This window comes from Herpailurus yagouaroundi, unplaced genomic scaffold, assembly GCF_014898765.1.
Source record: "Herpailurus yagouaroundi ecotype Mexico unplaced genomic scaffold, PumYag 142, whole genome shotgun sequence".
Classification (NCBI taxonomy): domain Eukaryota; kingdom Metazoa; phylum Chordata; class Mammalia; order Carnivora; family Felidae; genus Herpailurus; species Herpailurus yagouaroundi.
Window position 1 is genome coordinate 37,667,467 of NW_024412397.1, and position 15,757 is coordinate 37,683,223.

At 41.4% G+C, this 15,757-nt stretch overlaps 1 protein-coding gene and 1 non-coding gene across 2 annotated transcripts; one reads left to right on the plus strand and one right to left on the minus strand.

The window, feature by feature from the left end:
• Positions 1-2,698: 2,698 nt before the first annotated feature.
• On the minus strand, positions 2,699-8,933 carry RMP24 (ribonuclease MRP subunit p24). Its single transcript, XM_040479057.1, has 5 exons — positions 8,770-8,933; positions 8,667-8,689; positions 6,001-6,200; positions 4,867-5,063; positions 2,699-2,883 (listed from the first exon to the last, which is right to left on the minus strand). The coding sequence occupies exons 1-5, from the start codon at positions 8,844-8,846 to the stop codon at positions 2,733-2,735; spliced, it is 648 nt and encodes a 215-aa protein (XP_040334991.1). The 5' UTR covers positions 8,847-8,933; the 3' UTR covers positions 2,699-2,732.
• Positions 8,934-11,801: 2,868 nt separating this feature from the next.
• LOC121033279 (U6 spliceosomal RNA) lies at positions 11,802-11,912 on the plus strand. Its single transcript, XR_005791802.1, has one exon. It is a non-coding gene; the product is annotated as a U6 spliceosomal RNA (small nuclear RNA).
• The last annotated feature ends 3,845 nt before the right edge of the window (positions 11,913-15,757 follow it).

A 15,757-nucleotide genomic window follows, 5' to 3' on the forward strand; every position in this document is an offset into this window, starting at 1 on the left:
ACTGCCAAATTCTTACAGTGTGGTTGCACAGATTTTACAATCCCAGTGATGTGAGTTTGAATTTCACCACATTCTCATTAACACTTGTTACTGTCTTTGTTATTTTTGCCATCCTAGTGGGTATGAACTGGTAGGTATCTCTGTTTTGATTTGCATTTCCCTAATGAGTGTAGGATAGAAGATGTTCAGCATCTTTTCATGTGCTTGCTGGCCATTTATTTTCTCTGGGGAATTGTCTGCTCAGAATCTTTGTCCGTGTTTTGTCTTTTTATTATTGAATTTTAAGAGTTTTTATAATTCTGGATGTAGGTCTTTTAAGAGATCCATGATTTGCAAACATTTTTTCCATTCAGTGGCTTTTCATTTTCTTGATGGTGTCCTCATTTGAAACACAGGTTTTGGGTGCCTAGGTGGCTCAGTCTGACTTCAGCTCAGGTCATGATATTGCAGTTCGTGGGGGTTTGAGCCCTGCATTGGGCTCTGTGCTGACAGCTCAGAGCCTGGAACCTGCTTCTGATTGTGTCTCCCGCTGTCTCTGCCCTTCCCCTGCTCGTGCTCTATCTCTCTCTCTCAAAAATAAATAAACGTTAAAAGAAAAAAACGAAACACAAGTTTTTAACGTGAAGTCCAATTTATCTATTTTTTCTTTTGTTGCTTGTGTTTGATGTGATAACTAAGAAACCATTGCTTAATCCAAAGCTATGAAGATTTAGTTCTAGGTTTTCTTCTAAAGTTTTATGTCCACAGTATAATTTTAATATTCTCTTTAGAGATGCCCAAAGACCATTCTACCAAACACAAAAGAAAGAATCCATGGTTTTTCATTTGCAACTGAGGTAATAACTCCCCACCTAGAAGTTCCTTTTACTACTTTTTATTTTTAATGTTAACATTTATTCATTTTTGGGAGACAAAGTGTGAGCAGGGGAGGGGCAGGGAGAGAGGGGCACACAGAATCCGAAGCAGGCTCCAGGCTCCGTGCTGTCAGCAGTAAGCCTGATGTGGGGCTCAAACCCATGAACCATGAGATCATGACCTGAGCTGAAACCAAGAGTCTGACACAACGACTGAGCCACCCTGGTGCCCCTACTTTTACTACTTCTTATCCATTTCCCAGTCATGTGATTAAAAGGACCTTAGTTCTAAACCTGGTAAGGAATTCAAATGTAAATGTGGTGGCTTAGGGATATTTGGAAAACTTGTGCTGTGTGCTAGGGGCAAATCAAATGAGATCATCCAGGCCTGCAAAGAGCTCACAGGCAGTTGAGGACACAGTCAGAAACAGGAAACTACCGGGTCACCACTTTTATGAGTGGCCCCTCATAATGCAGTGGGGTTGGAGTGAAGGACAGTATGCAAAAGCATGCCAAGGCCCAAAGCTGACGAGAAATGATATGTTCTAAGAACTACAAAGAGCTCACTATGGGTGATCAGGAATGGTGGTAAGGAAGCAAGAGCAAGAAGAGAAACATGTTCCAGTGAGAAGTTAGCCAGAAAGGTAAAGCACCATGACCAAAGTATTGTGCTAGGTGCCCTGGACACAAAGGGAAGGTCCAGCCTCCCTATGGCTAAAGAAGTTCAAAATGATGACTCTTGCCATCCCTCTCTGACGCTGGCACTAGTTAGTATAATTTCACTTCACATAAGACCAATTCATTAATAACCTTGGCCTTTCAGTCTGCCAAGTGCTCATGGGAGAAACTTAAGTTTAAAATTTGTAAGCAGCAGAGAGGCTTGGAAACAGTTTATAGTTTAAAGTATCTAAATTATTTATTTAAAGAATTTTTAAAAGACAGGTTGAATACAACCCCAGCCTTTCATTGTGGTATATCTATGTTCCAGAAAAGGTTTAAGATAGCTAAACTGTTACTATGTTATATTCTGCTGTAAATTTTAGGCACAGAAATAAGTCTTCACCAAAGCAAATGAAATGCCACACATTATAAAATATTACTAGGCTATTACTAGGAACAACAAATTTGTAAAAATGAAATTTTGTGTATATGAATGATTTAGAATCAAGAATGTTCCATATTTTTACTTTTGCATGCAAAACAAGAATCATGTTCAGCTCTTCTAATACAGTTATGCAGATGATTGTGGAAAACAAGGACACTTCATCCTTTTCCCGAATTAGCAATGATAGACACCTAGAAAGGAGTAGGCCCTTTCATAAAGGTCTCAATTTCCTTATGAAAGAAAACTGCTAATTAAGGGAAGAGAAAATAATAATCACTCAATGTCCATAATATCTTTGCTATTGACAAGGACCTTTCATATATTTTTGATCCTCACAGCCACCCTGTGAAGTAGACAGGTTTCAGTTATTAATTTTAATGAAGCATTTTCTCCATCAACATTGAAAAGAGCCCAGAGAAGTTTGCTCTTGGACCTTAGTTTCCATGTATTTAAATAATCAAAGTTTTAGAAAAGATGTTTTTGTGACTAACTTTAGTTTCAGAGTTGTATTAAACATTTATTTTCACAGGGGCGCCTGGGTGGCTCAGGTGGTTAAGCGTCCGACTTCAGCTCAGGTCATGATCTCGCGGTTCGTGAGTTCAAGCCCCGCGTCGGGCTCTGTGCTGACATCTCAGAGCCTGGAGCCTGCTGCAGATTCTCTGTCTCCCTCTCTCTCTGGCCCTTCCCCTCTTGAGCTCTGTCTCTCTCTCTCAAAAGTAAATAAACGTTAAAAAAACAAAACAAAACAAAACATTTATTTCACAGACTATCCTTTACAAAGACAGTAAGAAATTTCTGAAGTCCACCTTTGAATTCTTTTGGGATTCACTCCGACTAAGCAACAATTTTAATTTAGAGAAGTGTTTCTTAGTTTTGCTCACACTCTTTGAGCAGGTGGGTGTTGACTGTCCAGATGTCGGTGTCCTGAAAACAAACATAAAACCACACTTAGGTATACTGATAAGTAAGTTTTAAAAGTGTTTTTCCTACTTAGCCTAGATAATTGCTACTAGAATCCTTTTCTACCCTTGTGTATTATGGCCACATATGAGCATTGGCTGGACCCAGCATTCATTTCCCATTTTGTTAAAAACTCCCTGACTACAGAGGCTCTAGGCAATATTCAGGAGGTATGCTGGGTGGTTCTGGAAGTTTCCATCAAACCTCAAGAAGGCTAAAGGTAAAGTGTCATCGGGTCTGAGTTCCCTTTAAGTCTGACATTGGGATTCCTGACAATTCTAAGGACTTTAAAAACCTGTTTCTTCACAGCTCAAGATCACTTCCTTTCTCAAAACTGAAGAACTCAACCTCCACACGCAGGTGCCACTCCATCGTATCTCCCCGCCTGCGTAAGCTCCCCAGGGTAGACTGTGTACTACTAGTCGTGCATTCCCCCGCTACTTAGCAGTGCCAGGCACAGAAGGGGTCTTCTAAAAATATTCCCTGGATAAATGGTTCTCCAGCTGCTGTGTATGTATTTAGCTTCCTTCTATTTCATGCCCTCCAGTTGTGTTCCACACCCACGAACCCTTATTGGGGTTTGTCAGTCTGATCCCTCTTCCACTCCCCATCTGTATGATAAATGTGAAACATCTTTCCCATTCCTGCATATATCTAAAAAGCAGTCTGGTCTAAATACAAGTTAATTATTTTAAATATGCCAAATCCTCTTTTATCTATATTTGTCCAATAAAGTAGAAACTTCTGTGATGAATTCCTACCAGCCAAATATCAAAATAATTAAATCAAAATATGGAGAAAACTGGACTTGAAATTTTAATTCTTACCCAATTTGATAAATGTCAACACCAATATAAAAAACTCAATTCAGTAAACAGAGATAATTCAGTCCTTGCTGACTTATGTTATTTATATTCAAGAAACTACCAGACTGTTTCTCTTGCGGCAAAAAACGTCCAAAAATTCCTTTCCCAGTTTCTATGAAACTAAATTTACTGACTATCAAAGTGAATATAGTACTGTGAACTACAAAAATAAGACATGTGCTCAGTCATACAGTTAATTTAGTAGCACCTGACAAATCCCTATTCAGCAAGATTTCCATAGGAACTTCTGACAGAGGAAATCAGAGGAAATACCAAGAACAAAGGTTTAGAGCAAGAAAGTAAACTGAGTGGTTCAGTTTTGCTGATACGTAAGATGAATTAAGGTAACGTACAACAGGCAGACAGATTGGTGCCAGGTAATAAGGGCTGGGAAGCCAGGCTGGAACATCTGACCCAAATGCTACGGAGGTGAAGTGTGAAAGGCTTCTAATCAGAGCTGTGCTTTAGGGAAATGATCGGGCTAGAAGGGTTTGAAACTAGAAGCAAGAAATTACTATAGTAATCCAGCAAAATAATCCATTTACTGGATAATACAGTAATCCATTACAGTAGTAAATCCCAGCAAAAGGTGGATACAGACCTGAACACAGCAGTAGGAAAAAAGGAGAACAGGTGCAAACACCATGGAGGTAGGACAGATGGAAACTGGCAACTAACTGGACAAGGACCAAGGGAGTAGGAGCTGTCAACTCTACTCACCATGTCAGGTCAGAATGTCAAGGGCATGTTCACTGACAGAATAAGGAACTTAGGAGGATGAAGAGGTCTGAGTAGTCAGCTGTGGGGACATGGTGGGGGGATAAAATGGATGTATTTAGCAGGCAGCTGGGAACGGGCCCAGGAGAGGATGAAGTAGAGGAATATACCTGGAAGTTATAAACAGAGAGGAGAATGAAAAACATGGGAGCATAGGACATTAGAAAAGAAAAGGATATGGAGGGAAAAAAGGGGCCAAGGCCTAACCTGCGTGGCAAATTTAGGGAGTGTATATTAAACAAAGGAAATTAGAAGAAATAAGAGTTAACACCAGCAATTCAAATAGCTTAATGAATTCAGATACCTGAATACAAAGGCTGGCCTCTTGCCTTTGGAACCACACGTGTGATTTAGGTTTGTGGAACTTGGAGTCTTTCTCTCTGGTGTCTTCGGGCTGAGTTTAGTTGTAGGAGTGGTAGGACTGCTCTTCAGTGTGGATAGAAAGCTTCTACTTTTACCATGATGTTTAACTGTTCTGTTGCATGTTTTACAAGTAATCAACTGTCATAAACAAGAAGAAATACTGGGCCTGATTTCTTTTCCAATTTAATCCAATAAACTACATGTTCATTAAATTCTTGTACATAAGGGACTACACCAGGCAATACTGGTGAGTAACAGGGGCTCCCCTGAGGGAGTTTATAATCTAGCGGCAGCAATCAGACAAGATACAAATTTAAAATGAGAAAATCTTTGATAAAAAGTTACTGGTTAAACATTTGTATTTAATTCAAAACACCTTTTTATTTTCATTTGATTTTTAAAGATTTTACTTTTAAATAATCTCTACACCCAATGTGGGGGCTTGAACTTACAACCCTGAGATCAATGAGCCAGCCAGGTTCCCCTAAAACACCTTTTAAAGATAACAAAGCCTCTACGTTCTCAATATAAAACCATGTTTGGGGAGAATGGAGGAGACTGTCATTGAAACCCTTTGACATCTGGAAGGATGTTCTTTACAACAGCAGTTGACATTTAACATTTGTTGCAGACAAACTCCAAGTGGTTTTCCAATAAAACATGGCAAATTATCACTGAAATTTTAAGTGACCTCTTCAAACTCTTAGTGATTCTGCAAATATAGGTCTAAGTTAATTTATAAAACCAATCAAATGAATTCTCACATTCTCCTACCTCTTCACTCCATTAGCTCCAGAGGCTGACTTAATAGTAGGAATTTCATAATGTAATTGTCAAATCACTATGTGTAAACTTGAAACTAGTATGTCAACTATATACTTCAATCACAAATTTTTAAAAAATAAGCTTTACTCTTGATGAAACATCACCAGAAGAAAAACTTATGTATATATTTTGACAATCTGAATGTATGATCACAAACTTCTGAGTTATATGTAGTCTGATCTTTAACCAACTTCAATTTAAGTAAAAGAAAATTCTAGTTTATTTATACATACTAGAATTGAAATCTTACCAATACACTTCTGGAGTCTTTGTATTTTTTCACAATTTTTGCTTCTTTAAAATTGAGTGTACAATTTCTTGCCTCTCGGTTAAGAAGTTTCTGTATTTTGGGTGTCAGTTTGGATTTGGGTTTGAGGCGCACTCGAGAGTTATCCGAGACCAGCAACTGGAAACAGTATGGACATGTTCCTTCAAAAGTGTTGTTATCATCTGAAATTATACAGATGAAACTCATGATTTAGTCCATCAGAATAGTTTGTTACCTCAAGCCAATATTATGTGAAAAAGTGTATTGTTTAATATAAGCAGATATATATTTTCCTTAAGCAAACTCAAAATAGAACTTACAAGAAGATAAACTGGCAACAATTCATTTTGCAAAACACTAATTCTATCCATTCATTCCTTTTAGCGACAGGTTAAGTCCCCACTCTTTGCGATGTTACTCGTTACTTGTTACTAAGTAAAAAAGACGATCTTGCCAATTTTACATATTTATCATAAAACAATAAATTATACTGATTTCTTTTTTAAACAATTAGCATAATTTTGTGATTTGTGGGCCAGGCTTTCTGCAGATAATTCTCAGTGCAAGGTAAAAGGACAACAGACTTGGGGCGCCTGGGTGGCTCAGTCGGTTAAGCGGCCGACTTCGGCTCAGGTCATGGTCTCACGGTCAGTGAGTTCGAGCCCCGCGTCGGGCTCTGCGCTGACAGCTCAGAGCCTGGAGCCTGTTTCAGATTCTGTGTCTCCCTCTCTCTGACCCTCCCCCGTTCATGCTTTGTCTCTCTCTGTCTCAAAACCAAATAAACATTAAAAAAATTAAAAAAAAAAAAAAAAAAAAAAAAGGACAACAGACTTGCCCCAGACTGTTTATGCAATCAAGACAGCCATCTACCACACTGGGCTAGGGAGACATAAATATGGAGTAAGAGAGTTGCTATCTTTAAAGAACTCACATTCTAGGTGAGCCCTAAGCAAAAGAAAATACAGTTCTGGTAAGAACTGTAATAGAGTATAATTAAAATGCCCTGGAAATTATTAAACTCTGTATAGACCAGCCAGAAACACTCCAAAAGAAGTGGCCTGAGAGAGGTCAAATACCTATATTTAGAGAATGGCGTCTATTATTAGAAAAGGGCTTTCAGGCAGAAGTACAGTGAAAAAGAAAGCACGGCTATTAGGGAAAGGTGAGGTTGGGGAAGTGATGCAGCTGGAAAGGAAGGTGGGTACACCATCAATTTATTCAACAAATATTTATTGGCGAGCACTCTACATATACAACTAAAGACCATGCTTGTAACCCAGCTCTGCCAAATGTTAAATTCAATCATATTTATTAGTGACTGTAAAGTGACAGGAAGAGTTCTGGGTGCAAGAGATAAAACAGTGAATAAAGGACAGTTCATGGAGAGAGAAAGTAAATGTGGCAACACCAAATACTAAGTGCTGGGGGAAAAAAAGGGGAATAGGGAGTGGCAATGGAGGTGCTGAAGTCCTTTTTTTTTTTTTTTTTTTTGTTAGAGTTTATTTTTATGTATCTTGAGAGAGAGCGAAAGCAAGCAGGGGATGGGCAGAAAAAGGGGGAACTGTTCCTGTCAGTGCAGAGCCCGACTCGCAGCTCGAGCTCACGAACTGTGAGATCACGACCTGGGCCCAAATCAAGAGTCAGATGCTTAATCAACTGAGCCATCCAGGCGCCCACACAGCTGCTGTCGTCTTAAATAAGGTAGCCACGGAAAGCTTTGTGGAATGACATCTGTAGAGAGCAGAAGGAAGCGAGTGAGAATGGAATCCATGAAGATACACGAGGTTAAGAATTCCAGGTAGAGGGAAGGACAGCTGCAAAGGCTGCGTTAGAACAAGGAGGGCTAACAGTGGCTGGAGTTGAGTAAACAAAAGGGAAGAGCAGGTTGGAGAGGCAACCTTGACCTTTGATGTAGGTCCTTGTGGTCCATTTAAAAGATTTTCACTTTTACTTTGAGATGGGAAGTTATTTGAGAGTTTGTAGCAAAGAATACCATGATCTAGCTTAGGTTTCTACTGGGCTTACTCTTGCTGCTCAATTGAGAATGGACTGTACTATGCATGAGCTTGTTGACGTGGTCCAGGATAGTAACATGATAAGTGATGGTGATAAGTGGCTAGATTCTGGATATATTTTAAAGCCAAAAGTTTGCTGGCATATTGGCTTGGGGAGGAGAGCTGTTAGGGAGTCAAAAATGGCCCCAGAGTTTGGGGGCTGATAACTCTAAGGATGGAATTCCCACTAACTGAACTGGTAAGAGCTAGAGGAAGGCTGGGTTGGGAGGTAAAGCTCGAGTTTTGGCCTAACAGACACTCAAAAGAAATTGTCAAGAAGGCTTCTGGATAGAAGTCTAGAATGCGGAGAAGTCCTGGTTGGGGGTACAAATTTGGAAGTCCTCAGCATACAGAATTTAAAAGCCATGAGACTGGATGAAAAGCTGTCACAAAGAAGTGAGGTTAACGAAAAGAGATCCAAGGAAATTGGAACTTTTCATGAAACAGAAGCCTCTGGGGTAGTTGCGGGGGGAGGCGGTTGGGAGGGCAGTGGGTCGATGAGATTTCTCTTTGGGGTCATCCTGAGCGCTGTGCGGAATGGAGGGGAGCGGGGCGACGAGCGCCTGACCCGCAACCGTCGGACGTTCTCCCTACCGTGTGACGAACTGTAGGCCCAGCTGTAAAGGAGGAGGAGAACCGTGAGCGAAGAGGGAAGACCCACCACCGCCGCCCGCATCCCCTCCTGCCCCTTTCTTACAGGAGATACCGGGCCTGGCCCGGACAGCTCTCGTAGAGTTGTCGCGCCGCAGCCTCAAGGTAATGCTTCTGCCTCATCGCTACCACCGCTCCCACGCCGCTAAGCCCCGGAGACTACAGCGGACTCCGGAAGCCGGCTTCCCAGCGCACCGGACTTTGACCTCGGACTCCAAGCTTCCCCCGGAAACAGGCGCCCGCCGCAGAGGCGTTCCGGTTTCCCTCGAGTCCCGCCCGGCGCGCAGGCCGACCCCCTCCCCGCCCTTGGCCCTGCCCCCAGGCTCCGCCCCGTCCCCCCGGATCCGCTTCAGACCCACGCCTGCGCGGAGTGGCGGGAGCCGGCGGTGGTTTCGACGCTGGAAAAGAGTGACCGTCCGGTCTGTCTTTGGCTCCTGATGCCGTCCTATGTGATACCCCTGTTGTCGTTTCCTCAGCCCACGCCGCCTTCTAGATTCTCCATCGAGGATGTGGACTTGGGTCCGCAAGGAGGCCACCGGGGTAAGCGCGGCAGCGGGCCAGCCTACTCTATCAGTGCACCAGCGAGCTTACCTTCACCCCCGTTAACTGAAGTGAAATACACATAGGAGAGTGTTGACAATTCAGTATATTCTCAGTGTTGCGCAAACACCACTGTTACCTAATTTGGAAACATTTCTATCACCCTAAAGAAAACCCCTTCCCCATTTAGCAGTTGCTTCCCATTCTCCCCTCCCTGCCAGGCCCCGGCGACCACGAGTCCGCTTTCTGAATCTGTGGGTTTATTCTCGCCATTTCTTGTAAGTGGAATCATACCTGTCATCTTTTTTTTTTTTTCAACGTTTATTTATTTTTGGGACAGAGAGAGACAGAGCATGAACGGGGGAGGGGCAGAGAGAGAGGGAGACACAGAATCGGAAACAGGCTCCAGGCTCTGAGCCATCAGCCCAGAGCCCGACGCGGGGCTCGAACTCACGGACCGCAAGATCGTGACCTGGCTGAAGTCGGACGCTTAACCGACTGCGCCACCCAGGCGCCCCATACCTGTCATCTTTTGTGTCCGGATTCTTCCACCTAGTATAATGTTTATGATGTTCATTCGCCTTGTAGCTTATATCAGAACTTCATTCCCTTTTATGACTTTATGTCGTATGTATACCAAGTAGTCTTTATTCGTTCATCAATGGTAGACAGTTGGATTATTTCCTTTTGGCTGCTATGGATAGTGCTAGTGTGAACATGTATGTTTTCTATTTTTTTTGCGGGGGGGGGTAAATGGGAGTGAAAATTCTGGATCCTAAAGTAATGCCATGTTTAACAAGGATTCCAATTTCTCCTACATCCTCACCAACCCTCATTTTCCACTTTGGTTTTTGTTCTGTTTTCTTGTATTTTTATTCTCACCATCCTAGTGAGTGTGAAGTGGCATCTCACTGTGGTTTTGATTTGCATTCCCTAGTGAATAATGATGCCAAGTATCCTTTCATGTGTTTGTTGACAACTTGTATATTTTCTTTGGAGAAATGTCTATTCAAGTCCCTCGCTCGTTTTAAAATTGGGTTGTTTGCCTTTCGTTGTTGAGTTGTTAGAGTTTTAAAAGATATGTTCAGGAGACTAGACCCTTATTTATCCTTCATTTTCAGTATTTGAAAGGACTCAAATTGAGATAGGGAAACTGAAAGGATTCCATTTTTAGAAAGGCTCCATCTCTGCTGTTTTTCTGCAAGGCCCCATTTACTCATGTTCTGTATTTCACCTTGCGTCTGACTAAACCAAATAACCTATGTTCCCACTCCAAGAAGGAGGCAAGAAAGTTAATCATTCTTTGAGTTTTGTTTTAGGCCTCCAAATGCCTGATAACATCTAAGAAGAACTGGATTTCAAACATGTTTCAGGACATTAGCTTCAAACAAATCTCACCCACCGCTGGCATCGATATCCCCTACCTGCGATGATTTTTGAAATAACAACTATTACTCACCTGTCACTCACCCTCGAATCCAACCCTACCCTGGATTCCTGGAGGAACACATACCCTGGACCCTTTCAATATAAACTCTTAACCCCAAGTGGTGAGACTGTCTGCTATACTCTGTCACTTACACTGTTCAATAAACTCTGCTTTCACTTCCCACTTCCTGATTTCTCTCCTGCACAAAGCCAAGGACCCTCTTGGCTTGTCCTGTGGGACCTCCTCTGTGTTCCTGGACCTGGCTTGTCTACGTCAAAATGATACAGAAGTTTGTAAAAAGAAAGTATATATTTACATCTGTATAGACGTATTTTAATTTTTCAAAGGAAAAGTTATTACATCTGTTCTTCCCACCTTTTCATCCTACTTCACTGGTTGATGGACGTTTAGCAGATAGGTATCTTCTCCTCTACGTCCACACATAAGTAAATGGATGCGTGTATAAACATCCCCTCTAACCACTGTCCCCACTACCACGAACACATACACATGCACTAAAAAACCAAAACATACGTAAGAAAAGCTAAGCGAAAATTAGAAAGTTAGTCCCTTACTACATAACTTGCCTTTTTCCTTAACCAAAGACCGCAGACATCTTTCCAGGTCAGTACATATATTTTTGCAACAGCAAAAAATCTTGTATGAACTGGTACTTATTTCTTTTGTCTGAATTCCTAAAAGAGAAATTACTGAGTGGAATGATGTGTGCATCTGTATTTGTCAGACCTCCAAAACAGGTTGTAGCAATTTGTACTCTAAGCATAATATCTGAGAAAGTTGGGTTCGACTGTATGGGTGAAAATGTGAAAGCCATTGGTTCTCCTAAATACAAGCGAGATAAAGTCTCTTTTCATATGTTCCTTGATGCTTGCATTTTCTCTTGTGAAGAGAAATCTTCTCTTCTAGGAGATCTTTGTGTCTTGGGGAAAATTATCCTCTGCTTGTCATATAGAATGCAATACTTTCTTGCTTACCATTTTTCTTTGGCATGGTTTATAGCATTTTTGCCATATAGGATTTTGTATGTGGTCAAACGTGTTTCATTACTGGATCTGGGTTTCCTGTGTAGCTTTAAAAAGCCTCGCTTAGTGCTTGCTTCTACAGCACATATACTAAAATTGGAAGGATACAGAGATTAGCATGGCCCCTCCCTGCCCATGCAGGATGATATGCAAATTTGTGAAACATTAAAAATAAAATAAAATAAAATAAAATAAAATAAAATAAAATGGCCTCATTTATGCCAAGGCTAAACAACCAACTATCCATCCAAATGTTTTTCTCATACTTTTCTAGTTTGACTTCTTCCATGCACATCTTTAATCAATATGAAATGTATTTCTACTTAAGTATAGGGTAGAGCATCTAACTGACATTTTTTCCAGATGGTTAGCAAGTTACGTGAATAACTCTTACTAGGTAAATTACTCTTTTTCTATTGGAATTGAAATTTAAACAATGCAGTGAACACTGAATGTGTGCCAGGCATTTCTAAGCATCTTACTTGTAACTCATATAATCCTCATACCCCGTGGCATTAGGTGAAATGCCAGTTTATCACATAAGGTTTTTTTTTTTTTAACACAGTTGCATCTGTTTCTAGAGTCTTTATCTGCTTCACTAACCAATACAGCAGAAAAGAGGAGAAATGCACTGTGTGCGCACGTACACCTACTTCCCCTGCCCTCCACCACACTTTCCTTCAGTTCTTCTCTCGCCTCTGAGCACCACACTCCTACTTCCAGATGCCGCCTCAGCATCTCTGCTTGCGTTGCAACTTGTCTTCTCAGACACATCGTGGCCCAGATGGCACTCTTGATTTCCCCCACCAGCCTGCCCAGCCACCCAGTCTTCCTCCGTGTCAGCCCCCACCAAGCACCATTGCTGCGTCCTGTTCCCACCCCTTTTAGCCAACCCACTCTGGGGTGCCAGCTCCCCACCAGGAGCAGATGGGGACTCTTCACTTCTCCGCACACCTTGGCTACCCTCTCCTTTTGCCTGCATCCCTAGCATGGCCCCCTACATTCTTTTCCTGTGTCCTCTCTCCCAGCCCATTCTTCACAAGGCATAGTGGCCTTCTTAAAATGTAAGTCATTTTTTTGGACATGGAATGTCCTTGCTCAGAGTCTCCAGACTCCTCATTGCACCTGGAACAAAATTGCCTAGCTGTGCTCTGCAGACCTCTGTTTCTCTTTCTGCCTCCTGCCATTTGGCCAAAGATGGGAGCAGTCACAGAGGCACATGACCATGGAGTAACTTTCCAGCTCCAGCTTTCTGGTCATAGAGCCAGAAAGGGGCATTGTAGAGAAGTACTGGAGAACCGAACTAACAGACCATCAACCAGGCTCCAGATGACCACTGAGTAGTAACTTGTTCAGTGTCTATCCAAATTGTACTGCAAAGGCTTTGGAAACAACTTAAATGTGAACCACAACTCACAAAAGGCAGGTTGAGCTTGTGGTATGACCCTAAGCAGGTCTATTGCCTAAAACAAAAATATGTACATACTGCATAGGATTTAAACCAGACCCAGGGTCTCATTACAAAATATAATTTCCAGGAGACAGTCCAAAATTCTTGGCATATGAAAAACCAAGAAAGTCTCATCTCGCATGGGAAAACAACAATCAACAGACATCAACAGTAAAATTGACACAGATGTTGGAATTATCTGGCAACGACTTGTCCACAGCTATTGTGCGACTGCTCCACCAAACAGTCACACCCTTGAAAACCAGCTTTTCTCATGAAGGGCTTGGTAGTAAGTATTTGAGGCAAGACCTATGGTCTCTGCTGCCTCCCCTCCACTCCGTGAAAACAGCCACGGACAGCCGTCCACAATCCATAAACGAGTAAATGTGGCTGTTTTTCAGTAAATCTTTATTCATGGGATTTGCCCCATAGACCATAGTTCACCAATTCCTGATCTGTATTGTTTTTTAGATATTCTATTGATTTTTTTGTGTGTATTTACTTGTTCTATATATTATCAAGAACAGGGTCTTAAAGTCTTTCACCGTGATTTTGGGCTTGCTTATTTCTCCCCTTAGTTCTGTTTGTTTTTCTTAAGGTATTTTGAAGCTCTGATATTAGGTGCATAAATACTTTCATTGTTATGTTTTCCTGATGCATCACCCATTTATCATTATGATATTTACCTTGTTATCTGTAATAATGTTCTTCCTTAAAGTCTATTTTGTCAAATATTAATACAGTCACTTCAGATTCCTTTTTTAAAATTGAGGTAAAAAACACATAACATAGAATTCACCATCTTAATCATTTAATCTTTTTTTTTTTTCTTTTTTTTTTTTTTTGAGCAGGGGAGAGGGGCAGAGAGAGAGACAATCTTAAGCAGGCTCCACGCTCAGCACAGAGCCCGATGCGGGGCTCGATCCCACCACCCTGGGACTATGACCTCAGCTGAAATCAAGAGTCGGATGCTCAATCGACTGAACCACCCAGGCGCCCCTTAACCATTTTTAAGCGTACAGTTTGGTAGTGTTAAGTATACCCACACTGTTGTGGTATATAGATCTTCAGTACCATTTCATATTGTTAAACTGAAACTCTATACCCTGAAATGCTGGTAAACCCTCCTTCTCACCCTCTCCAGCCCTTGGAAACCACTTTTCTATCTTCTATTTCTATGATTTTGACTACTGTAGATACTTCATATTAGGGGAATCACACAGATTTTGTCCTTTTGTGACTGGCTGATTTCACTTAGCATGTCTTTGAGGTTCCTCCATGTTGTATAACATGTGACAGGATTTCATCATTTTATTTATTTATTTTTGCTTCTTATTAAAATTTTTTAAAGTTTATTTATTTTGAGAGAGAAAGAGAGAGGCGGGGGAGGGCAGAGACAGAGAGAGAGGGAAAATCCCTAGCAGGCTTGGTGCTGTCATGCAGAGCCTGATGCGGGGCTCCAACCCATGAACTGTGAGATCATGACCTGAGCTGAAATCAAGAGTTGGACGCTTAACTGACTGAGCCACTCACACGTTCCAGGATTTTGTATTTGAAAAGCAGCATATTCCTTTGTGTGTATATACCAGATTTTCTTCATTCATTCATCTGTCAACAGACATTTGAGTTGCTTCCACTTCTTGGCCACTTTAGATAATGCAGCAACGGACATGGGTATGCAGACATTTTTTTCAGATCCTGTTTTAAATTATTTTCTTTTTTAAAATTCCTTTTAGATAAATACCCAGAATCGGGATTGCTGGGTCACATGGTAGTTGTATTTTTAAGTTTTTGGAGGCACCTCCAGAAATTAAGTATCTCCCACAGCAGCCTCCCCACTTCATAGTCCTGCCAACAGTACACAAAGCACTTTAGTTTCTCCACATCCTCACCGTCACTTGTTATTGCCTGACTTGTGTGTGTGTTTGTTTAGTGGTGACCATCTAGTAGGTCTGAGAGGATATCTCCCTGTGGTTTTGATTTGCATCTCTCTTATGACTTGTGAAGTTGAGCATCTTTTCATGTTTGCTAGTTCAGATTTCTTCTTTCTCGCTGCCTGGTATAACTCTTTCCGTCCTTTTACTTTCAATCTACTTGTGTCTTTGTACTCAGGGTCCTTTTTTTTTTTTTTTTTTTTTTGTATATAGTGTGCAATTTTTTTTTTTTAAGTTTCTGTTTTGTTTTTAATCCATTCTGACGATCTCTGTCATTTAATTGGCATGCCTAGTGTATTTAAGGTACTTCCTGATACCAGGAGGTGATCTTTGAGGGCAGAGGGCAGACTCTGTTAGCATAATGGCCCACTGAAGATGTTTGTGACCTAATCACCAGGACCTGTGAATATGTTGTTTTACATGGCAAGAGGCATTTTGCACATGGGATTAAGGTTACTGACCTTAAAATGGGGAAGTTATTCTGGATAATCTGGGTGGGCCCAGTCTAGTCACATGATTCTTCAAAGCAGAGAACCTTTCCTGGTTGGTCAGAGAGATGAGACAGAAGAAAAAGGAGGACAGATTTGAAGCATGAAAGAGACTCAACCCAAAGTGGTGGCCTTTGAAGATGGAGTAAG